The sequence below is a fragment of the Patiria miniata genome, unplaced genomic scaffold (genome assembly GCF_015706575.1).
Source record: "Patiria miniata isolate m_02_andy unplaced genomic scaffold, ASM1570657v1 HiC_scaffold_11, whole genome shotgun sequence".
NCBI lineage: Eukaryota > Metazoa > Echinodermata > Asteroidea > Valvatida > Asterinidae > Patiria > Patiria miniata.
Genome location: NW_024037049.1, coordinates 6,952,343 through 6,976,830, shown reverse-complemented (window position 1 = coordinate 6,976,830; position 24,488 = coordinate 6,952,343). Strand labels below are relative to the sequence as shown.

General features: G+C 43.0%; 1 protein-coding gene across 1 annotated transcript in view; it reads left to right on the top strand.

The window, feature by feature from the left end:
- Positions 1–10,578: 10,578 nt before the first annotated feature.
- LOC119743378 (sorting nexin-6-like) overlaps positions 10,579–24,488 on the top strand; it is a gene marked incomplete at its 3' end in the record, with an annotated part of 177,042 nt that continues 163,132 nt past the window's right edge. The window contains 1 exon segment of the mRNA XM_038219769.1: positions 10,579–10,776. Coding sequence (XP_038075697.1) covers positions 10,771–10,776 — 6 coding nt within the window.

The following is a 24,488-nucleotide window of genomic DNA, read 5'->3' as shown; positions in this document are numbered from 1 at the left end:
ATAATATCTCGTGCGCACGACATAATATCTCGTGCGCACGAGATAATTATCACGTGCGCACGACATATATCTCGTGCGCACGAGATAATTATAAGTATTAACGGAGCTTGCTGCACTTGCAGCGGACGAGTTTGTGTGTAACGAAAGCAGCGTGTCTGGTACGCTGCCCCTAAAGGAACATCCAAAATTATGTTATTATCTCGTGCGCACGACATACTATCTCGTGCGCATGACATATATCTCGTGCGCACGACATGCGCAAGCTCCGTTAATGCTTATAATTATCTCGTGCGCACGAGATATATGTCGTGCGCACGAGATATGCACGTGATAATTATCTCGTGCGCACGAGATATTATGTCGTGCGCACGTGATATATGTCGTGCGCCAGTGATAATTATCTCGTGCGCACGAGATATTATGTCGTGCGCACGAGATAAAAAAATAATTTTGGATGTCCCTTTAGGGGCTCCGTAACTTCATTAAACTCCGTAATTCCGTAAAATATAACTCATAAAAACGAACTTGGCGAAATATATAACTCATAAAAACGAACCTTGGGAAATATATAACTCATAAAAACGAACCTGGCGAAATATATAACTCATAAAAACGAACCTTGCGAAATATATAACTCATAAAAACGAACTTGGCGAAATATATAACTCATAAAAACGAACTTGGCGAAATAAATAACTCATAAAAACGAACCTGGCGAAATATATAACTCATAAAAACGAACTTGGCGAAATATATAACTCATAAAAACGAACCTGGCGAAATATATAACTCATAAAAACGAACCTTGCGAAATATATAACTCATAAAAACGAACTTGGCGAAATATATAACTCATAAAAACGAACCTTGCGAAATATATAACTCATAAAAACGAACTTGGCGAAATATATAACTCATAAAAACGAACTTGGCGAAATATATAACTCATAAAAACGAACTTGGCGAAATATATAACTCATAAAAACGAACTTGGCGAAATATATACTTGATGGCACTACAGGGCTTTCGTACCATTGAATCGCGTGCGTTGTTTGCATGGGCAGTTCTCCAAAAACTCTGCCAGTATGCAACCTATACGAGCAGCAAAGCAATTTGCGTTTCCCGAACATGCACATTTTAGACGGGCACTGCACTAGTCTATACTACAATTCAAGGAATCTCTGTTGTCTGTCTGTCTGTCTGTCCGTCGATTATCTCCAGAACCGGGCACCGTATGAAGTTGAAAATCGGCGGGTGTATTGCTGCGGATAGCAGAATGTGCAGTGCCAAGTTTGAAGTGGTTTGGACGAGCGGTTCTCGAAAAACTGCAAAAAAAGCAGCATTTTTTTAGCCTCAACGTGGCAGATTATATACCTAGAACACGCGCAGTCCTTTTTAATTGTTTACGTCATGTTCGAGCTAAAGCGCGCGTGCTCAATATGACACAACAATGGAAAAAAGGACGGGCACGCGCACGTGCATTGTAGGGCGATACCATTGTCCAGTATGGTAAACCCTGGATAGGAAACTTTCTTCCTGTATCCTGATTGGATACCGCTATTGGCTAGTAATGGATTTTTATCGTGTACTTGGTGCTATTATTCACAACGTGCAGTACGTGTTTTCGCGATCATTCGTCCACGCCTTCTCGAAAATACTAATTTCCTTTCCAATTTGCTCATATTAATATGAAGCATTTCGAAGATTGCACGTCGGGTGCGCTCATAATGCGCTCGCGTGCTTTGCACGTACGTCACGTACGAAAAAAAAAATTATGATTCAAAAGTCGTGATGCCTGTACGATATGGATTATGTCAGCCGCGTTTTTCGCTAAAAAAACACCCTGTATCTGTGGTTGTAAAGGTACGAAAGGGGTAAGTATTTTAATACAAATCTTTGCTAATTAACACAACGTCCAAACGTTGTGTTTGAAAGGATTGGTTCTTCACAATCGCAACTTTTAACATTTTAAAGATGGCGTCGGCACGTAAAACGGATAAACTGCAGCCCTTATTATAATGTGCCGTATTTTGGCACATTTGTAATTACACAATTCCACCCACGGGTTACGAGGTTGCAAAAGGCTATTATTAGGAATAGTCAGAATCTTTTGGTCTGGGAACCAGACTACAATTTGTTGACGTCATCGTGTTTCACAGGTCACCGTACAAATACGTACCCTACCAGTGCGTTCGATTACTTCCCCGCGCTTACTCGTTCAAGCCAGACAGCTTTCGATTTACCTCTCACGTGACTTCTGGCGCTAACTCGAGTCTGGCCTAAGTAACCGACTCGCCAAGCCAGTCACGTGGGTAAGTACCCCATAAGGCCATGCAACCTCCGGCGGGCGCCTCAGGCCGTGTCCGAAACGGGCAGGAACGGAGCATAGAGCTACAAAGCTCTATGAACAGAGCTACGGCTACGAATTATTGTCAGCGCGTCCCCGCGTATTTTTACTGGGCGTGGACGATTCGGATGCAGCCTGCAGGCCCCCCAAAAAACAAACAAATGTTGCAACCTGACGCTGTTGCAAGAGAGACCCACCCCAGCACGAATAAAAGTTTTGCAATCAAGTTCTGGACAGCGTCTAATCTCAAAAATACCTTGGTGTTCACATATCTAATACCCTTAGCTGGAATATTCATGTTCAAGAGTCAATCAAGAAAGCTCAAAGAGTGCAGAATGTTATCCGCAGGAATTTGTGGATCTGTTACCGTGAAGTGAAAGCAATTGCCTATTTGAGCTTAGTGAGACCACTCTTAGAATATGCTGCATCCGCATGGGACCCCTCAACAAAGCTTTGCACAGAAAACTACCAAAGGTATACGGGAACTGTTACTAAACTTCTGGATGACTTGGGATGGGACACACTACAGAACAGAAGAAATCAACAGAAATTATGTATGCAAGATGAAAAAATGGGTTGGTCGACATTCCACTTCACAACTATGTTCAGCCTAATACCAGAGATACAAGTAGTCTGAGTATCACCCGTTATCCACGGAGCCAGGCTCCTGTCTAACGTCTGATTCATTCTGATTCATTCCTCGTGTCAACAGACTGTTAAACACTGAAACTCACTCTCCTCGGCTGCTAGCTAGGTTGTGAACAGTGCAACTCTAGCTGAGTTCAAAGGACACATCAGTAATCTATATTAATAAATACCTTGGAGAGTTGATGGTTTCTGATTGGTCGAGACTCGATCACGTGGCCGGTCATTAACGGTGATAATGGACCGGCTTCAAAGATCAAGCGAATAAATGGCCCCTGAACCAGCATTGATCAAGCCCCGTTCAGCCCCATGCAAGCCAATGATTGGTCAAAATATAGTAACAGTCCTGCGGTAACTTTTAACAATTGAGCACTGCACATGCGCTCAACCCCCATCGCGTGAGACTGACGCGCGCGTACGCCCTACAGTTGCTAGGGATGCGTGCGTGCGCGCGCGTAAGGAAGTTTTGAAACGACATCGTACAGCAGTGCAGTATATACTGAGGATGTTTACGACGAAATCGTAGATCTACGATTTATTTTCTTTGAAACACTTCACCCACCGACATATTTACCTTTCGACCAAGCATCTTTGTAATTCCGGACACAAGGAATGTGTAAACGAGATTTCAGCTTCCTCCATCAGGTAAGATATGAAAACATTGTTGTAATTTGTCTCGCTACGGCAGCAGTTTCTGTTGAGTTTACGTCGTTATAGCTGTTAAGCTAAAATATGGCCCATGAACATGAACACAAAAAGTCTGGAAATATCGCCGGAAAAAAAGTCACAAAATTGGAACATTTTAACTGTTTATTTCGTTATAAAGGTATTTATGAATGGGAATAACAGTGTGAGGATCCGGTCTTCACTGCGTGATAATGACCGGGTGTGGGGTAGCCTTGACCAAGGCTATTAGCTTGTTCCCATTATGAGCTTGTTCCCGCTACCGCACACCGCGCGCGCAGCAACACAATGTTGTACTATACCGTTAGCCCCAACGACCCTTGCGTGTGCTTTGTGTTCATGTACGTACGCCCCACACTCACTTCCGCAAACAGCCGTACAGTAAGTCGAGGCGACTTAATACTGTACGGCTGTTTGCGGAAGTGTGTGTGGGGCGTACGTACATGCACACAAAGCACACGCAAGGGTCGTTGAGGCTAACGGTATAGTACAACTAGTGATTGTCTCGCGGCGCGCGCGGTGTGCGGTAGCGGGAACAAGCTCGTATGGGAACAAGCTAATAGCCATCTTCCGCCTCGACTTAATACTGTGCGGCTGTTTGCGGAAGTGTGTGTGGGGCGTACGTACATGCACACAAAGCACACGCAAGGGTCGTTGAGGCTAACGGTATATAGTACAACTAGTGATTGTGTCGCGGCGCGCGCGGTGTGCGGTAGCGGGAACAAGCTCGTATGGGAACAAGCTGATAGCCTTGGTCAAGGCTAGGTGTGGGGTGACCGCTGTTAATGGACCTCGACTTCGTCTCGGTCCATTAACAGCGGTCACCCCCACACCCGGTCATTATCACGCAGTGAAGACCGGCTCCTCACACTGTTATTCCCTTAATAATATTGTGACAAAAATCAGCTTTTCCTTTAAATAATCTGTCCGTACTAGAGAATAGTCTGGTTTCCTTAACATGAATCTCGGACTACAGAATGGAGATGAAACTTGTTGATTTTAGGCCATTTTCAGCCCTCAAATCCAACTTCATTAACCTACTAGACTTACCAAATATTCGTAGTATTTATAGAATAATTCCAGAATGATGTGAAGAAGCAATTAACTTTGCGTTACACTGTTGTTTCTTCCAGGTACTTTAATATGCAAGTTTTATAACGTTCAAGGCATTTGACGTATGTGCACAGTGTTATTGAATGCACCAATTGTTTGTGTGTTATTGGCTTTTGTACACAGGTTAATGATGTACTTAACTAATGCAGAGATTTCATCATCAGGGTTGGTGACTCGTTTTGCATACGCGATACGCGCTACGCGCACTTTTAGCCTATTGGAACGCGCGCGCTCACTGCGACCCATATTCAGCTAGCCGGCCCTGCCAAAAGTGCATAAAAGGCGAGCTGGAACATGACAGCAATCGAGCGCTCTAGCTGTTCGCCTCCAGAACAAGCCCTGTGGGAAGAACCAAGCGGATGCCAGGAATTGGAAGAAGAAGAGGAATAAGAAAAGGGAACAAGCAAGAAGATGCAGAAACAAGAGGAATTGAAGAAGTAGCCAGAAGAAGAAGATAAGAAGAGACGAAGCACGAAGAAGAATAATACCGATGTCCACAGCTTGGGAAAAGGAAGCAACGGCCAACGACAGCCCATGCATTATGCGCCGTGTACTGTGTGTACATATCCGCGCACAAAGCATGCTTAATTAGACTTGCTATCAGTCCAATTTGCGCACTGTGTTAAAGCGGCAGCAATTAGAATGTGCGTATGCTACGGTGGCCCACAACTGTCACGGCAAAAGCAAAAGCGCCACGGCAAGCGCAAAAGCGCCGCGGCAAGCGCAACAGCGCCACGGCAAGCGCAAAAGCGCCACGGCAAAAGAAAAAGCGCCACGGCAAAACAAAAAGCGCCACGGCAAAAGAAAAAGCGCCACGGCAAAACAAAAAGCGCCGCGGCAAGCGCAAAAGCGCCACGGCAAGCGCAAAAGCGCCACGGCAAGCGCAAAAGCGCCACGGCGAAAGCAAAAGCGCCACGGCGAAGGCAAAAGCGCCACGGGTTTATTGGGAAGGGGCGTAATCATACATGCCGCTACTACATCAAAAAATAAAATGGGAAGGAGAATGGCCGCCACCAGGAATTCTTATTAAGCACAGAATTTAATTCTTTGAGAAGTGATTTTATGGCTGAGTAAATAGCAAGGCCAAGGAAAACCGGTCAGGAAATAAATCGTCGATATTAATTTGTTGTAGGATTATTATTATTCCAAGAGAGTTGCTGCCGTGAATCAGAGTTTATCAAGGAGTGGGACTCGCTATCAGCACCATCAGGGCCGTTCCTCATTTCTGCAAACAATTACGAGGACGGGAGGCTCTGTGAGCTGATACATTTTTTGAAGAGTTTTTTTCCTTCCGACTAGCATGCAGAGAAGAGTTCCGTTAATTTGAGACTTAGTTCACCCATGGGCGTCGCGAGGGGGCAAGGGGGCGCTCCCCCCCCCCCCCCCCTGGAATAGCACACAAAAAAGGAAGGGGAAAAAACTGAGAGAAAAATAAGAAAAGAAAAAGAGGCGCGAAGTCATAGTGGTGTAAATTGAATGAGTTGGGGGGGGGGCAAAATGTCCCTGCCCCCGTCTAAAACTGAGAAATCGAGAATTTGTTCAGAAATACAAGAATTTTTTGGGAAAAATATGTTTTGCCCCCTTTAGAAAAAAATTCTGGCGACGCCCATGAGTTCACCGGTGTGTACACACAGAATTGTTTCACATACCTAGTGTAGACTTTCCTTTCTTTTCGTGTAGTTAAGGAACACCAGTGGAAAAACTCATTTTTCTCAAACTGTGAAAACTCTTACAACCCAATTTTTTTCAATGATTCCCTTTAGTGTTTCTCTTCATTCTGCTACAGATAAACCTAACCCCAAAATGCCTCTAAACCTGTTTTCCAGAAATGGGAAACACTGTGTGGACGTGGGCAAGTCCACACTTCGTCGCTGCTACCTACATTATGTGGACGTCTTTTGTTCGGAAGTCCACACTGCGTATGTAAGACAAGCTCACCAGTGTAGGCACACAATTGAGCTGCCCAGAGTTTGGATATACAATAAGAAAGAAAGAAATTAACTCAGAACCTAGAACTCATTGGCCCACCCACCCCCGGCTCAAGAAACCAACAAGCCGAACAAGACCTCATGATGCTTAGCGATAGCGATGATGAGTTGCCATGTGGACAGTCTTCCACATCATCGCAGAATTCAGCCTGCAGGGCAGAAAGAGGGCTTGTTTCCGGCATCAAATAGTTCCGTATTCACTCGAAACAAAGCAAACGGCTCTTTTCAGAGCCACCAAATTTTCATAGAAGAGCTTAGAACTGTGCATCTCAACGATAACACTTCTCCTTTGTTTAGTGTCTCTCCCTTACCCCCCCCCTTTTTAAAGTTAATTTCTTTCTTTCTTATTCTATATCCAAAGTCTTCGCCTGTGTTACGTTCCTTACATGAAATCCACGACCTAACCTCCTCTGTCGAAAGCGTTGCAACTGTCTAATAGAACGATCCGTTTCTCGATTTGTGAGTTATCTTCAACTCAGTCGTGTTTATTGGGAAGGGGCGTAATCATACATGCCGCCACTACATCTAAAATTAAATGGAAAGGAGTATGGCCGCCACCATGAATTGAGAAGTGATTTTATGGCTGAGAAAATAGCAAGGAAAACCGGTCAGTGCAATCAACGTTCAGCGAAGAGTTTTGAAATTCCCGCTCTCTGGGAATTTCTAACCTAATGGGCCCGCGGGCGAGTTACGTGTTGACAAGCCTTACCCACCCACTGCCGCAGCCCTGCAGGAGAGCCTTAATCGACTTCCTATAGATGTGTATGATATACTGAAAAAGAAAAAAAAATTAACTCATACACTCTGGGCAGCTCACTTTCGTGCCTACACTGGTATACACACCTGTGAAAAAAAGGCTCAAATTAACGGAACTCTTCTCTGCATGCTAGTCGGAAGGGGAAAAAAATGTTTTAAAAAATGCATCAGCTCACAGAGCCTCCCGTCCTTGTAATTGTTTGCATCCCACGAAATGTAAAGAAATGAGGAACGGCCCTGATGGTGCCGATAGCGAGTCCCACTCCTTGATAAACTCTGATTCACGGCAGCAACTCTCTTGGAATAATAATTATCCTACAACAAATTAATATCGACGATTTATTTCCTGACCGGTTTTCCTTGGCTTTGCTATTTTCTCAGCCATAAAATCACTTCTCAAAGAATTAAATTCTGTGCTTAATAAGAATTCCTGGTGGCGGCCATTCTCCTTCCCATTTTATTTTTTGATGTAGTAGCGGCATGTATGATTACGCCCCTTCCCAATAAACCCGTGGCACTTTTGCCTTCGCCGTGGCGCTTTTGCTTTCGCCGTGGCGCTTTTGCGCTTGCCGTGGCGCTTTTTTGCTTGCCGTGGCGCTTTTGCGCTTGCCGCGGCGCTGTTGCGCTTGCCGCGGCGCTGTTGCGCTTGCCGTGGCGCTTTTGCTTTTGCCGTGACAGTTGTGGGCCACCGTAGTACGCAAACTAAAGTGACCCAATCTGATGAAGTGTTTGATTATTATTATTTGATGGTGATTGATTAAAACAAACAAGAAGTTTGATTGTGAATTATAGCCACTTGTCTCTGCTGCCTGACTGAATTATGTCAGTTATTGTCTTTTTAATTAAGTAATCTGCCTCAGAATAAAGGTTTAGAACAAGACTTTAGGCCAGACTCTTAGGCAAGACTTTAGGGTCAGACTTTATAGGGAAAGACTTAAGAGCCAGACCTAAGGCCTATAGGACAGACTCAAATTGCCTTCTCCACCCCAGCCTTCCCTTTTCTATTGCGTTTGCGCGCCAAGTTATAGTCCAACCCCTCCCCTTACCCTTCCCCTATCCATAAAGTCATCGAGGCCTTGAAGAAAGCTTCGCTACCAAACGAACTCCACTTGGTTCAGGTTGACGTCCTGAGGTTGTGACGGCGCCCTCAACGCTGGTCCCGGTCAAGCACTAGCTCAGCCATACATCACCGATTTCTCCTGGTTATTAATCCCGGTTTTTTTTTAGGGATTCGTTGTACCCCTGGGTATATCGAGCCCCGGATTCCCGTTACAATATCTACCAGTAGTCTATTTCCACACGCAGTGCGCAAGTTAGCGTTGATGTATCCGGCATGCAGGATATTTTGCTGACTTATTAACAGTGGAGATGGAGATGACGCCACTTCACTTCCGTGATTGTGTACAAGTCTATGGAGAGTCCAGAAAATTTCAAAGTATTTCCAAACAGAATTGGAGATAATTCTCAGTCCCAGATTCATGTCTTATCATCATTTTCGCAATGAATGACCTTCATTGAGATGATATATCAAGTAAAAAGTGGCGTCAGGTTGCAACATTTTTCCCGCCTGTGTCTTGTCAAAGTTGAACTTTCCAGCCATGGGCGTTGCGATGGGGGGGGGGGGGGGGCACTGGAAAAGCAAAAAAAACCAAGAAAACAAAGAAAAGAAAAGAAAAGAACAGAGGCGAGAAGTCATGTATTAGTGTAAATTTAATGGGGGGGGGGCGGGGAAAATATCCCTGCCTTCTAAACTGATAAATCGAGAACATGTTGAGAGAAAAAAGATTTGTTGTTGGGAAAATATGTTTTGCCCCCCCTCTAGAAAAAAATCCTGGCGACGCCCATGTTTCCAGCTCTTGCACGAAACTTTACCTGATGAAACCATTCGTTTATTTAGCTCAACTGCGCATGTCTATCATCACGCCAGGAGCCAGGCGCGAGTCAACCTCGTCCCCAGAGAGCAGGTAGTGGTGGGTGCGTACTGCTCGACACCCTGGGGACGAGGTTGGGCGCGAGTGAGCTGGGGGAAGTAATCGAACGCACTCAACACGGAGCGGGCGTACACTCCGGTGTCGTGCCAAAAACCGTCCGGTGCCAAATAGTGTCCGCTAATGAGCATAATGCGTTCTGATTTGTCATGCGTCTATGACGTCACATTGTTTACGGACGCTCGCCAATTGCCAAATAGTGTCCGCGCTTAGCGGGCATCCTATTGCGTGCCTTGTCGAGCTGTCAATACATCGTATAGAAAAGATCTCTTTTCACCTGAATTTGCTTTTTACAATCTGTTAACGTTTTCCTTGTTATCTGTTTTTTTTTTTCCCGCGTCAGTTCACCTGTTTGGCGTGCAGTACGTACACGCCGTGTGAAGTGTGTGTAGTAGTACTGTGCTGTATAGCATTATAACCAACGTTATATTTTACGGTTTCTCCCACCTAATACGGTCCGATTTTTCCTGCCAAATATTGTCCGATTTTTCCTGCCAAACTGTCCGATTCGTCCTGCCAAATATTGTTCGATTCCCCCTGCCAAATACTGTCCAATATTTCCTGCCAAATACTGTCTGATTTTTCCTGCTAAACAGTGTCCGATTCCCCCTGCCAAATAGTGTCCGATTTCCCTGCGAAAAAAATGTCCGATTTTTCCCTGCTAAATACTGTCCGATTTCCCCTGCCAAATATTGTCTGATTCCCCCGCCACTGAATATTGTCCGATTTTTCCTACCAACAAATACTGTCCGATTCCCCGCCCTGCCAAATATTGTCCGATTCCCCCTTGCAAAATACTGTCCGATTTTTCCTGCAAAATACTGTCCGATTTTTCGCCCTTGTTCTCGCTCGATCGACTGTCCGCCGAATCCACCCGGAGAAGCTAGCACGCCGGGGAAGTGAGACCGTGACACCGGACATATTTGGCACCGGACACTATTTGGCATGTATAAAATAGTGTCTGGCGCCTACTGCGCATGCTCAGCGGACACTATTTGGCACCGGACGGTTTTTGACACGACACCGGCCCGTATACTAGTACATGTACATGGTATATGATATCGCGCATCGCGGTTCGCGACATTCGCCGTACTAGCTGCACAGCCACTGAGTTTAAGTCAAACCACTCTGCTCTGCAATTTGGAAGGAAAGTGATTGACAGACCAGAATTGATCTGTACGAAGGTATACTTTTCTACAAGTAGTGGACTGCATCACCATTTAGCACGAAAAATTCCCGAAAAAAGGTCATGATGGTAGGTATATTAAAAAAAAGGATCAAAAGTTGCAACCTGACGCATATTTCCTTGCTCCATGATGTCATGCATGTCATGACTGTAGTGTAGTCCGACTAGCCCCATAAATGTGGTCAATTTACTGGACTACCTCCGTAAACATAGGCCACACTTCCACATGTAGGCCTACAAAAACGTGTCAAACTTGTCGAAATTTTGATACGGAAACGTGTGCAAATGAATCTGGAAATTTCACCCAAGGCAAAAATAGACATCTGAAAAAGGCAGCACTTTCTGATTAGCCTATAAAGAGGGTGAGTATGCTTCTAAAGCAAAAAAACCCTGCAAACTAAGCCTAAAATAAGTAAAAGTTCGACACGTTTTTGTACATGTGGAAGTGTGGCCTATGTTTACGGAGGTAGTCCAGTAAATTGGCCACATTTATGGGGCTATAGTCCGACATGTGGCCACATGGAGTAATTGCAGATTTACCCCCCCCCCCACTCGCAAACACACCCCTAAAAAGCAAAATCTCTGGCTACGCGGTAGCCCCATAAACGTGGCCAATTTACTGGACCACTTCTGTAAATAAAGGCCACACTTCCACCATGTACAAAAACATGTAGGCCTATTGTAGAACTTTGTCATATTTTGATTTTCACATTTAGGCTTAGTTTTGTAGTTTATTTTTGCTTCAGATTACTCACCCTCTTTATAATTACTAGGCCTATCTGACTATAGGCTAATCAGAAAGTGCTGCCTTTTGAGATGTCTTTTTTTCGTGAAATTTTCAGTTTCGTTTGCACACATTTGTGTATCCAGATTTCAATATGAAATTTCACAAAATCAGACATCTGAAAAAGGCAGCACTTTCTGAATATTAACAGGGTGAGTATGGTTCTAAGCAAAAATAAACTGCAAAGTAAGCCTAAATGTGAAAATAAAAAATTTGACAAAGTTCCTATGTTTTTGTACATGGTGAAAGTGTGGCCTTTAAATTGGCCACATTTATGGGGCTAGCTACGCGGTTGGAATCACTGGAAAAGAAACAACATATGGAGTAATTGCAGAATACCCCATACTCCACTTCGGAAATACACCCCTAAAATCTCAGGCTACGCGGTTGGAATCACTGAAAAAGAAACAATTCAAGTCCATTGCCAGCTACGCAGATACTGAGTTGGGGTCCCCTTGAGAACAAAGCAACACAAAATGAACGGGAGTTGCTGAAAATGTTTTAAGTCCAAACCAATTACCCTCATGCTGGCTACACAGGAAGTGGGAGTCCCTTGATATGCTTGAGAACGAAGCAACACAAAAGGAATGGGAGTTGCTGAAAAAATTCTTAGCCCAAGCCAACTACTCTGTTGACGGCTACGCGGATAAGGAGTGGGAGTGCAGTGGAGCATGACATGTGTAGGCCTAGTACGTACACTACAGGTAGCGCTGACTTTTTTTAGGGCAATCAAATGTGACTCCGTAGCAGGTTACGAGGTGCATAGACCGAGTGGCGGGGTATTCTGCAATTGTGCCCGAGGGAGTAACTAGGACTCTACGAATCGCCTTTTTTAACATTTGGAGAAATTGTTGCATCTTTCTGGAGCACATATGCCCACATAAATTGTCAGTTAATGGCAGCCATTTTGAATGTAAAAAGCGATGACCCCAAAGCTGTGGGGTCGTACTAATAATAAGCGTCAACACAGCACATGATAGAAGCGTCAACACACCATCAACACTTCCACAATGCATTGTAAATTGACAAAAAAGGCATAGAACTGTAAAGTTTAGACTTAAAGAGATTTTCGGTGTGTCACAGGTTACATTTCGTTTACGAAAATGGATTTTTTTACCCCAAATAATGATCTCTAAGCAGCACTTTCATTGTCGAGTCCGCCATCTTGCCTTCGGACGGAGCTTGGGCTACACATTTTCAGATATGGGTATGCAGGTAATGAAATTATCATGTCGTATGCGAATTCACACTTAATGACCGCCCTCTATTGATTGATTGTATGATGCTAATGGTATTGTCCACGCTGGCCCCGAGGCAAGATGGCTGCCGATTTCAGAGCTGCATGTTTCTGCACGGATAGCCAAATTTATTGAACTGAAAATTGCAATTTTCAGACGTTTAACCTATTGATTTTAAGCCAAATTTCATTTTTGCCCATACTGTACGGTTTTAAGACTGGTTTTGACAATTTCAATGCATTTTGGAGGTGTTGACGCTGTGTTGACGATGTGTTGACACTGTGTTGAAGCTTATTAGTATGACCGAAGCTGTGACGTTGCGCTTTATGCAAATCGATCTTGTCGCTCAGGCGTGCGAGTTGCGATGCGACGGCTGTTTTTTTGTACAATTCATTCGCCCATTCTGTATGGCTGCGCGCTATAATACTATCAGTTGACAGTCTGACGCCGCCTGCAATATGCACTATATACATGTACACGGTGTCTGTGGTTGGTTCCCAGACCAAAAGACTGTGACGTCACGACAACAACGCTTCGCATTCATGTTAACGTTAAAACTCAAACTGTAGCTTCGCTTCGGTACAGAAATGGTACTGTTTTCATCATTTTTTTGCACCATCAGGATCGATTCAACTCTTAAATTTTAAGCGAACAGAACAAGAGTATGGCAAGAAGTACTGGGCATCTATATGCTTGGGCTAAAATATACAGCGGCCACTCCAAAACTCAACTCTAGGTTGACTAGTCCGAGTAGCTTGGACCCAACTTATTGCCTTTTTAACATTCGGACATGGTCTGGCGATAGTAGGGTCCAAGCTAAACCGCTGCCATCGCGCAATTCTGCAACACAATTCTGCCATTGACCCAAAAACCCAACATTGCCCAACAAAAACATTAGATTTCACCCTCAAAATGGCCTTCAAATAACTAGATATGCCACTTGAGGTACAATTAGAGATTGACATTTAGTAAAGTTTACTTACGATCCTGATGACAAGTGAAATTTCCCGTTCAATTCTGAGAGTGAGAGCTCCCCTCGTGTTCGTGAACACGTTAAATTTCCGACTCGTGTTTGAAAACGTGATGTGGTTGTGCCCAGCGTTCCTTCAAAGGTCCCTGTATCCCAAGTGCGATTGTGTTACTGAGTGCGATGCATCGATTATGATAATGAGTAGACTGGATCTCGTTTGAAAACTCAAGTGCATTTCGAATGATGATATGGACTCGGGAAATAGGGCAGCTTTCATGAGCGGAAACCCGTTCAAGCTAGTTCCCGACTACTAGTTCCCGACTACTATCGCCAGACCATGTCATGTCCGAATGTTAAAAAGGCGATAAGTTGGGTCCAAGTTACTCGGACTAGGTTGACTGTATATTATTGATAGAGTATACAGCATGTTCGCGTTGATATGCTTACCTACATTTACATGTATGGTATGGGTATTGTGTAATAAGACCCATAGTTCTAGGGGTACTCCTAATAGCGCTCCACCATATCGGCATACCCTGTACTTTTGTGACTGGTACACGGTAGCATTTTGAACATACCCACGCGAAGACAAAAGCCCCCCCCCCCCAACCCCCCCAAAAAAAACTATAAAGAGATTACAAATGAGAAAGACAGTTACCCTGGATAGAGCTACACATTCGTGACATTCAATAAGAGCCCTTAAATTGTTCCCAACAAGCGGTAATTTTGAAGAAAAAAAAGAGCAAAATAGTCTGAAAACTTACCGCTTGCAATTAAATGTGTTTGCTAAGTTGTTCAATCCTTTTCACTGCTCTTCCGTTAAGGGCTTGTGTGATGTCACCATCGTTGACAGAAGAAAAACAAGTTGCACTGGATCAGTGACTGTTTTATGTAGTAACAAATTTTGGCTTGCTAATAATACGGTATGGTAGTTAGCAAAGCTAAATCAAAAAACGTGGTGATGTATCATTTTGTTGATTGGTGGGGGGGGGGGGGGGCAACGTATTACGTGATGGTTCCTCCTTTTCGTGATTGGTGTATGACATCAAATAGGATTACTTGGGCTGTTCCGTTTTGTAAACCTAGTATGTAAACAAGGCAGATACCGGTACATGCAAATTTTTCCCACGACCTTTAGCCAACAAAATAAAATACAAAAGATTTTTTAATGGTCATATTTCAGTTGTCCGATTTTGAAAATTCAAACAGTTAGGCCTATGACCCTAGTTTCCTCTCACTTGACCCCAAAAGTGGCTTTTAAAACCCTTAAAAAAAGCGCGTAAAGCCCAAAGTCTGGTTTCCTGTGGGACGTACATGCAGACAATTTTTTTTTTCTTCACTATATTATATTATGAGGTTTTTTATCCCTGCGCAATTGCAGAATTTTAGAAATAAACATACATCTTTAATAATGAGAGAACTTTGACCTTTGAGCGTTTGAATGAATGTTCTCTAGGTACGTACATGTACGTACGACATTATACAAAAAAAGATCGATTCTGTGAATCAAGTTGAGACACCTTCGTAGTGACATCAAATCCCAATCTTCAGTGAGGGACGTCCGGGCTTTGATGTTATTTAAATTGTTCTGCCTAATAGCAACGAATCATCTTTATAGTCACAAGATTCGTGACCCATGTTTCTGAGTGTGGCAATAAGAGGTTTCATTACCTTACAGTCATGTAGTTAATAAGGCAAAGCGTCTGCCATAGTTAAGCAAAGCTAAAAAAATCGCCGTCATCGATGCCGAAACGTCAATACTGGTTTACTGGTATAGCTGACCTTCAAGTGTGGAAGAAATCGTTCGAAAACTTCCCCAAATCTCTGTATTTATATCCATTTTTTAGGAGTTTCTCAAATTTGCTATTTCACGAGCAGTTATATAATTTAAGTATATTCCGAATTTCAGCTTAATGTGTTGTTGCAAACGCTAGTGTTACAATTTGAACGATTCCCATGGAAAATTTTGACGATGATTTCTGCCGAATTTCTTCACATGCATTGTTCAGCAAACCCCCTTAAGCGCTACGGTTGACCGATTTCGGCCAAGCCACACAATATCGTATTTTAGATTAGGCCAAACAAAAAAAATGGTGTGTTTACGGTAACCTGACCGACCTGGAATTTTTTTGGCTAAATTGCCGACCTCAGACTTTTTATTGCCATTTTGAAGGTTGATATTGATAATTTTTAATGAACAAATTAAAAAAAATGTCAAGTACTTTTAATTATTTGCCACGAACATAGACCATTTTCCACACTTGAAACTGACCATGATTTGACACAAACATACCTGTGATAAACGTGCGAAAATCGCGATCTCAAAACTTGAATTCTCAACCTACATGAAGTACGATTATTTTTGCACAAACGCATCGGGGTGAACTGGTGCGCCTGGCCGACGGACGGCAGGGTTCTTCCCACGTACAAACGTGCGTACTGCGAATCAGCCCGACAAAAATGCTGATCACATTTTTCAGCCCCCGATACGCACAATATAATCATTATTCACGCCATTAAAATGCACAATATAATCGTTACATACGCCATTATTTCATCTTGACATGTAGCAAAATCTTGACAAAAATCCTGTTTTTCTGATGCATGTGTGATCAAAATGCACACGATGACGGTTTCTGTCGACCGCCAGCTGACAGGCATGCAGCGCATACAGCATGGTGCACTGGTTCCCTTCGCGTGCTAACGGAATCAATACTATAATGAAGGACTGGAACCAGTGACTACTGCCTATACAAACGTCGTACCACGATAATGTTGTGCCGTCGGCCGAAGTTGGATCGTAAAAATACCAAACAAACATCGATGGAGAAAGAGAATTTCTGCAAATTAATTCACAGAATATGATCTTTATTTTCTGTGTATGTGTTTTCCATTAAAATGACGAGATTGCAAAGCACGAACTTGTGGCGTAACATCGTAGCGTGTTTCTGCAGTAGTGCAAGATTTTCGGCCACGTGGGATGGGCCATACACAGTGCAGTAATGCACACTGATACTGGGCCGTGAGCACGGCGCGATGTACGGCTGGCCAGACTGAATGTCAGTGGCGCCAGCGGCCGTGATGTATGTTAAGCATATAGTGGAATCACCCACCTCAAAAATATTTTTTATTAGGTGCGGCAAGTTTTAATCACTTTGGATGGCCAGTCTTGATAATTTTCGTGGCGCAAATGAAAATAATCCAGGCACAAAATAAACATGATTCCTTGCTCTATGATGGTCCATTAATCAGCACCCAAAAAAAATTGGCAAAATAGTTTTTCCGACCTATTGACGCTATTTTGAAAGGCATGTAATCGGAAGCAAAAGGATTTTTGTCTTCACCTTAATTTCTTGATTTGAAAATTATACTAGTAAATGTAGTTTTGATTTGTTTTCTTTAATTAAAAAAATAGGGGCCTTCAAGATATTCTCTCAAAAATGTTCGGGGCGCTTAAAAAGCGGGCCCCGAACCCCACGCCATGGCTTCGCAGGTTGTTGAATCACAGCAAAACTTCCCCCACAGGTTTTAAAAAAATCCTGGGGAGAACCCTGGGATGGTACGAATTAATTTGGAATGAAATGTATCGATTGAGTATCTTGAATGCTTGAATAATGTTTTTATACAAATATTTTGCGAATGAACACACATGAGCCTGCAGAATACAAAATAAAAATACAAAATAAAATTATTTCAGACCATTACCGTAAACAAACCATTTTTTTTGTTTGGCCTTAGCATATTCATTAGCGTCACTCGGCGTGTTTTGGCGTGGGTCTCGGTATCGACCAATGGAAGCCGGCAAAAAGGTTGATATTTATCAATTAATAGCTTGTGAAGGAGGCTTTTCTCAAAATTGTTACTGCACACCATTATGGATAGGAACCTTATTAATATTCGTGAGGCTTGAAAAGATTGGCAGCTATTGCAAACGTCAGTTTTACAACTTTCAATGATGCATGTAGCCAGGCCTATTTTTCCAATTTCAGCAAAAGTAATGAACACATCACAACGATTTTTAGCACATACTTGGATCATTACGAGGAAAGTAAACCCTGAAAGTTGCATGAAGATACGGTCTTCCAAACGGGAGAAATTAATTTTCAAAGATTTCGCCCGCCAACGTGAACATGTGTGTGCACATGTAGTTTCATTCAAAATGAATCGCCCTTCGCAACCGTATGACTGATTAGTGAACACTTGAAGGGCACTTGAAAGCCAAAAAGGCAGGCAGGTAAACTCATGAACTTTTCCTTGCCAAATAAATCTAAAGAACTTTCTGTGTTCTTCCCAATGGGAATAGCAAAGTATGCGTCTTTCAAATCAATAGACGCCATGAAGCAGTTTTGTGTGATCAACTGCGTTGCGTAATGTATTGTCTACATTTTGAAATGGAATTATGCAACAAAAGCATTGAGCCAACGCAGGTTAATAATGGGCCGAAAAGATCCGTCTTTCTTAGGGCGGATAAAGATATTTGAAAGGAATTCCCCTTTCACATGGCTTGTTTCAACAATGGTGCCCTTTAGACGCATTTTGTCTATTTCTTCACATACTAGACTAACTTCATGCTGTGAAAATAAAATTTCACGAGGGAGGGTATTTTGTGAAGGCCGTTTGGCAAATTCAATGTAGTAATGTTGTACTGCATTGAAAACCCAATTATCTGAAGTTATTTCACGCCATTTTGCTATAACTTTAGCAAGTCTGCCTGCTATATTATATTATCACATTTGTGCTCATGCATTGTGTTATTAGAGACTGATTCGGGGTGAGCGTTTCCAAATTGTTGCTTGCTCACAAACTCGTATACATGTATGTTTTTAGACTGTATTTACTCGCCGAAGTGCACAGATCTATTTGGTTGGTGCACTCGACTGTCTTGCGGGAGCGTATTGGGACTTCTTTTCCCGCCAGTTGGTGTTGTTGTGGCCCTTGTAGTTTAAGGCGCCCTAGCGAAAACTCCCGCAGGACGACTGATACGGTCGTGTGTCCCGCCGGCGTTGGAATTGCCCACAGCCTGATTTGCCCGTTGAGCCTCGGTAACGTTGACCGACTTTGTGCCCCAATTTATTAGTTTCCTGTATGTCCTTACATTTTTTAACAGTCCAGTTATGGGTACTTGGGCAGAGCAAAGACCCCCGAGTTGCTGATTTAAATCGGGTTTAGTGAGATCTCGTCTTCGGAGACTCAGTTCACGATTGGCTTGCCCAATCATGCACACTGCGTCAAGAAGTCGGTTAATCTCGACTCTGGCATTGTCCAGTTTTCGGACGCAGAGGGGGCGTTAGCCGTGGCCATTAACGATTCAATTGCCCGCACAATAGGCACCACACCTGCTAAAAGGGATTGTTGGGCCGTTTGCATTTTAATGTCTAGCGAACGGGTCTTTGGTTTAAAGCTATAGTCCATCATTTGCAGCCATCCGAAAAGTAACTGGTGTAATTACTGTTGAAAAACAAACTTGGTTGAAAGATAGTAAGGGAACTAAACTCCCTGTGAAATTATTCTTTCTGGGAAGCTGTCATTTTGAAGTAATCAACGAAAAGAAGGCATTTCCAACGGTGATTCTTAAGAAGCCCCGTAGGAAAATTTAAATTAGTAGTTCGTTTTGTTATTCGGTGCAGCGTGCACAAGTATTGGAACGACGCACACGCGCGTGCGGTTGTTATAATTCGTCGGATCAGTGCGCGACGCCGCATATAGCTGCAATTCAAAACAATTCAAAACACGATTCAGTAACTTTTGATTTGAAATTGAGATCTTAGAATGCTGCTTTTCTCGGAATGTACAGCTGAAGCTTAGCTGAAACTTCATCAGGTTAGTTGCTCAGTATCCTTTATTAGATTTTGAACACTTTTGTTGCTTCAAACGAACAAAATGCACTAATTACAAATGATGGACTATAGCTTTAAGGGTATTCCATACCTCATGGTTTACCCTGTTGACTCCCAACGCCTCAGCATTTGAAGGGCATTCTAGATTTTCAATTTCTCAGTGACTTTATCATCGGCCAGCTTCTGACGCATCATTTGGTCATGAGCCCAGCCAACTTTTCGTTGATTGGGACACCAGTTGCACTTAGTGTTGTAGTTGAGTATTTTTTTCCGAGTACCGAGTACTGCCGAGTACTGAGGTTGCCGAGTACGAGTACGAGTACTTGTACCTCCTAGTCTAGGGGCTAGACGTTATTCTTGTTTGCTACGCCGCGCCGTCCACCGCTATAACCGGCCACCGCGAGAGGGCGCTATCACGACCAACCAATATCACCCACGAACCTGTCAGAACAACGTCTAGGGTACTTGCTATTGGTTGTGTAATGCGCGCGCATCTGTTTTGCCTAAGGCCAAAAAAAAAAATAGTTCTGCTTCCGATTACATGCCTTTCAAAAATAGGGTCGGTCGGTCGGAAATTTGTTTTTTTTTTTCCAATTTTTTTTATGCAGATTGAATGGGGTATTCAATTATATGCGAAGTTTTAGCCTGAACTATTTATATTGCACTACGAAAGCTATACACGAAATGGCAACAAAAAGTGAGTAAAACCTACCTTTAATTATTGTCAATATATTTACGTTCGATAATTTCAAAAAATAATGGAAAATTCAGGCCGTTCACACCATATGCACAAAGCTAGTCAAGACGCGGGGAGCTGGCCAAAACTCCGAGGTGTGTGATACGTGCGTGTGTGGCGAGCGGCCCACCATGGGCCGACTGACCTGTTTATGCGGTCAACAATTTCGGGAAACACGCGGCATGTATCACTCAAAATACGAGTAGTGCGATCTCAAAATAAACTCTTGAACACAGAAAATACATACACAGACAAGCTAGATCAATTCTGTAAATTAACTTGCAAAAATGTTCTTTCTCCATCGGTGTTTTCTTGGCATTTTTACGATGTCGAATCAGACCAGTTGACAGTGGCCTGCACTGTACTGGTCGCATAGCTAGCTATGGACTGGTTACCGCATTTTCATTGTCTTCTAAATTAGCCCCTGCGCGGCGCGGCGGGAACCAGTCGTCGCCACGTGATTATAGTCACCGTGCGTGACATCGAATTGCGAAGTAGTTATATCGCGAAGCGATTTTGTAATAACGGAGGTTTATTTTGAAAAAAAGCGAATGTAAGTAAGAAAACAAATAAATACAAGCATTTTTGGATGCAAAAGGGTTGTTGAGAGGTATTATGTGAAGACAGAAAAGACGGATTTTTTTTTTATTTATTAAATTTTTTTGTTTTTTGTTTGTTTTGGGAATTGCCGATAAAATTTTTAGGGTCGCAGCCTACAAATAGGGTCGGTCGGGTAACCGGAAGCAGAACTATTCTTTTTTTGGGCCTAATGTATGTAGTGCGCATTATATATGTTGCATAATTACCCCAAAACATGCATATTCATAGTCTAGTTCCCTGACGTACCATACCGCGCCGTATCCTGCGGATTGAATCATGATGTACAATAATTACGTGGGTATACATGTAATGGTGCATGTGTACCAGGGTGACCGTTTTAGCCCATTTTCGGCTAACTTTGTCAGAATTTTGTAAAAAAAAACGAGAGTTTGACAGACAATTTGACAGAATGGGTTTTTTTTCGGCAGATTTCTTGCAGAATTCAGCAAAAATGGTTGCAAATTTGATTTGATGAGAACAGCAAATTTGAACAAAAAATGAGAAAATCTGAACAACAAATTTGAACAAAAAATGATACATATTTGTTTAAAAAGCTTCAATCCTTTCAAACAAACCCTGGCATAATGGGACAAGTTGGCTGGTCTAGGCAGAGTTGTAATGACTTGAGTCAATTACTCGACTCGAGTCCGACTCGAGTCACAATTTTTGGTGACTCGACTCGACTTTACTGCGAGCAAATGACTCGACTCGACTTTACTGCGAGCAATAACTCGACCCGACTCCAGTCCCTGCATCAAAGGACTCGACTCGACTCGAGCGAAGGCTGATAATTAAGACACGATCGAGTCCCAAAAATAAAAAGCGCAAATTTGCGAAAAAATATTCACAATGACTTACCGTGCAAAATTTATGCTCACTTTACTTTGCGAATAGCAGTCATGTACAAATATACAAGTGTCACAGACTCCCACCTCATGGTTCTAATACAAAATACCATCTGGGAACCAGATTTTTAAACACATTTTCTAATTCGCTGTTTCATCATCGGTTTTCAGCGATTTTTATGAAGCTTTAGGATTTGAATGCTCGCTAAAGTTATTGCATCCTTTTATAAATTTTGGTATACATAGTGTTCAAATAATCGTGACTCGAATTGACTCGAGCTAAATATTTGTCTCGACTCGACTCGACCTTTTGACCTAATGACTAAACTCGAATTCAAGTCACTTCTTTAAAATGACTTGACTAGACTCGAGTCACAAAAATCAGTGACTCGTTACAACTCTGGGTCTAGGTGCTGAAGTTCACTGGGAAACGTCGTTGGACCGTATCTGCGTTTTGCCCGAAATTTACGGGATAATTTCATAACATCTTTATGTGACTATAGAATGTTTATAATGTGAGTTGAACCTTAATTATGGGTAATACTACCAATCTACATGTGATTTTACGTGTTTATAGTGTATTTCGAGTAATTCTGGGGAATTTGGCAGATTTTTAATGTGCTTTTAGCAGAATTTAGCTCTGACCTTACGGTCACACTAATGTGTGCGTGTGCGCCTACGGCGCTATACTTTGGTGTATCATACTGCGCTTAGTTATAAATGGCAACTTCTCCGCCATTTCTCCGTCGTATTTTACGAACCAAACAGCGCGAGCGTACTGCAATGTGCAATGCTACCCCGGACGGGCCCGGCGCCGTACACGGCGGGATGGCAACCCGCGACTCGGCCGACAGCAGACAATTATCCACTGTATGTCTGAAACGTCCAGCCAGTAGCATAGCAAGCTTCCAGACTATTGTGCAGTTTTGTGGCAGATCTGTTTCGTAAGTGCGCGTGCGTGAAGAGAAAATTACATACAAAATTGGCGCACGCGCACTAGTTTCCCCCATTTTTGGGGGGGAAATTTAAGCAAGTACCCTAGACGTTGTCCTAACAGGTTCGTGGGTGATATTGGTTGGTCGTGATAGCGCCCTCTCGCGGTGGCCGGTTATAGCGGTGGACGGCGCGGCGTAGCAAACAAGAACAACGTCTAGCCCCTAGACTAGTACCTCCGAGTACAAGAACGGGTCTCCGAGTACAAGTACTTGTACTTCCGAGTACGAGTATTTGTACTTCCAAGTACGAGTACGAGTACTCGCATATCCGAATACGGCCATAAGGCAATTATTGTGCATTATTGGCCCAGGCCCAGTCAGACCGATATACAGACCCACCCATGGCCAGCTGTTCAATGTGTTTGTCCGGACTTGCACAGAGGAAAATCAACCATTTCAAACTGGAAGTATCAATAAAATAAGGCCATGGTAAGTGAAGCTATAACATTCCCCCCCCCCCCCCCCCCCCCGAGTACTGCTATTCGAGTACGAGTACTTTAATGATCGAGAACAATTTCGACATGTCGAGTACGAGTACTTTGCTGCCCGAGTACAAGTACCGTCATTTCGAGTACGAGTACTTTGACATTCGAGTCCGAGTACAAGTACGAGTACTCCAAAAAAAGTACTCAAGTAGTACTCGAGTACAAGTACCAAGTACGAGTACTACAACACTGTTGCACTCCCATCATCATATAACTGTTCATAGTCTTGTAGTAGAGCCATGTTGGAATCCCCTTGCTCAGTTTGCTTTTTGTTTTGCAAGAGATCGTCAACAGCCTTACTAATGGGTCAGTTTTGGCCCGTTTAGGGAGTGGCTCAGATAGAATGAAATTCTGTATCTGTTCCATGGCATTAGCCATGGGATTGAGCTTGTTTTGAAGGGTTTCAAACTTGTTACGAGTAACCAAATCGTTTGATTTACGTTTACCCTTGGTTGAGGTTTTGCCTTTAGGCTTACCCGATGGTTTATCCAGCGGATTGCCGCTGTAGGAGTTGGAGTGGCTGGACTCGTCTGATTGAGTCGCTTGAGTTGTCTCCTTGTCTGTAGCCCCAGCCAACAGCTCTATAATTAACAGCAATATAATTAACACGTTTCTATACGATACACTCCGGTCACGAAAAATGCACTGTGGAACCTGTGCCTTGTGCGTGGTTATATATGGGTCTCCTATTGTTTTATTACAATAGATGCTCTAAAGCGTGACGATATATTCCAGTGGAAGGTGCAATCTCACGTAAGGCCGAGGTGCTATGTGATAGTGAGGTAGAATAGGCTGTGTGCTCTCAACTGATCTCAACCGTGTACAGGGCACAGAAAAACACGGAGAAACACCACATCACTTCATAAAATGACCCACAACATGTACACATGTATATGTTCGAAACGTATATGTACATAGGCCTAATATTATACGGGGCACAGGAGGCCCAATATTATACGGGGCACAGGGAATCGCAGAGAAGCACTGCTGCATAAAAGGTCTATATTGCTTGGAAAACTATTCAAAGTGAATTAAATATCTCATTATAATGTCCCTCAAATGCCACTTTGTTTTAGAAAATAAAAATATGTTAATTTGTTCTTCCTCTGCACCAAGTTTGAAGTGGATCATATCAAAAACAGTGTCAAATTTTGTAATAAACAAATCTTAAAAAAATGAAAAATTCATAAAAAAATCAGCTGATGATGTCATTATGACGTCATTTCAGATTTTGCATACTAGTACCACTATCTACCTTTCCACCAAGTTTCATGACGATTGGACCTTCCCT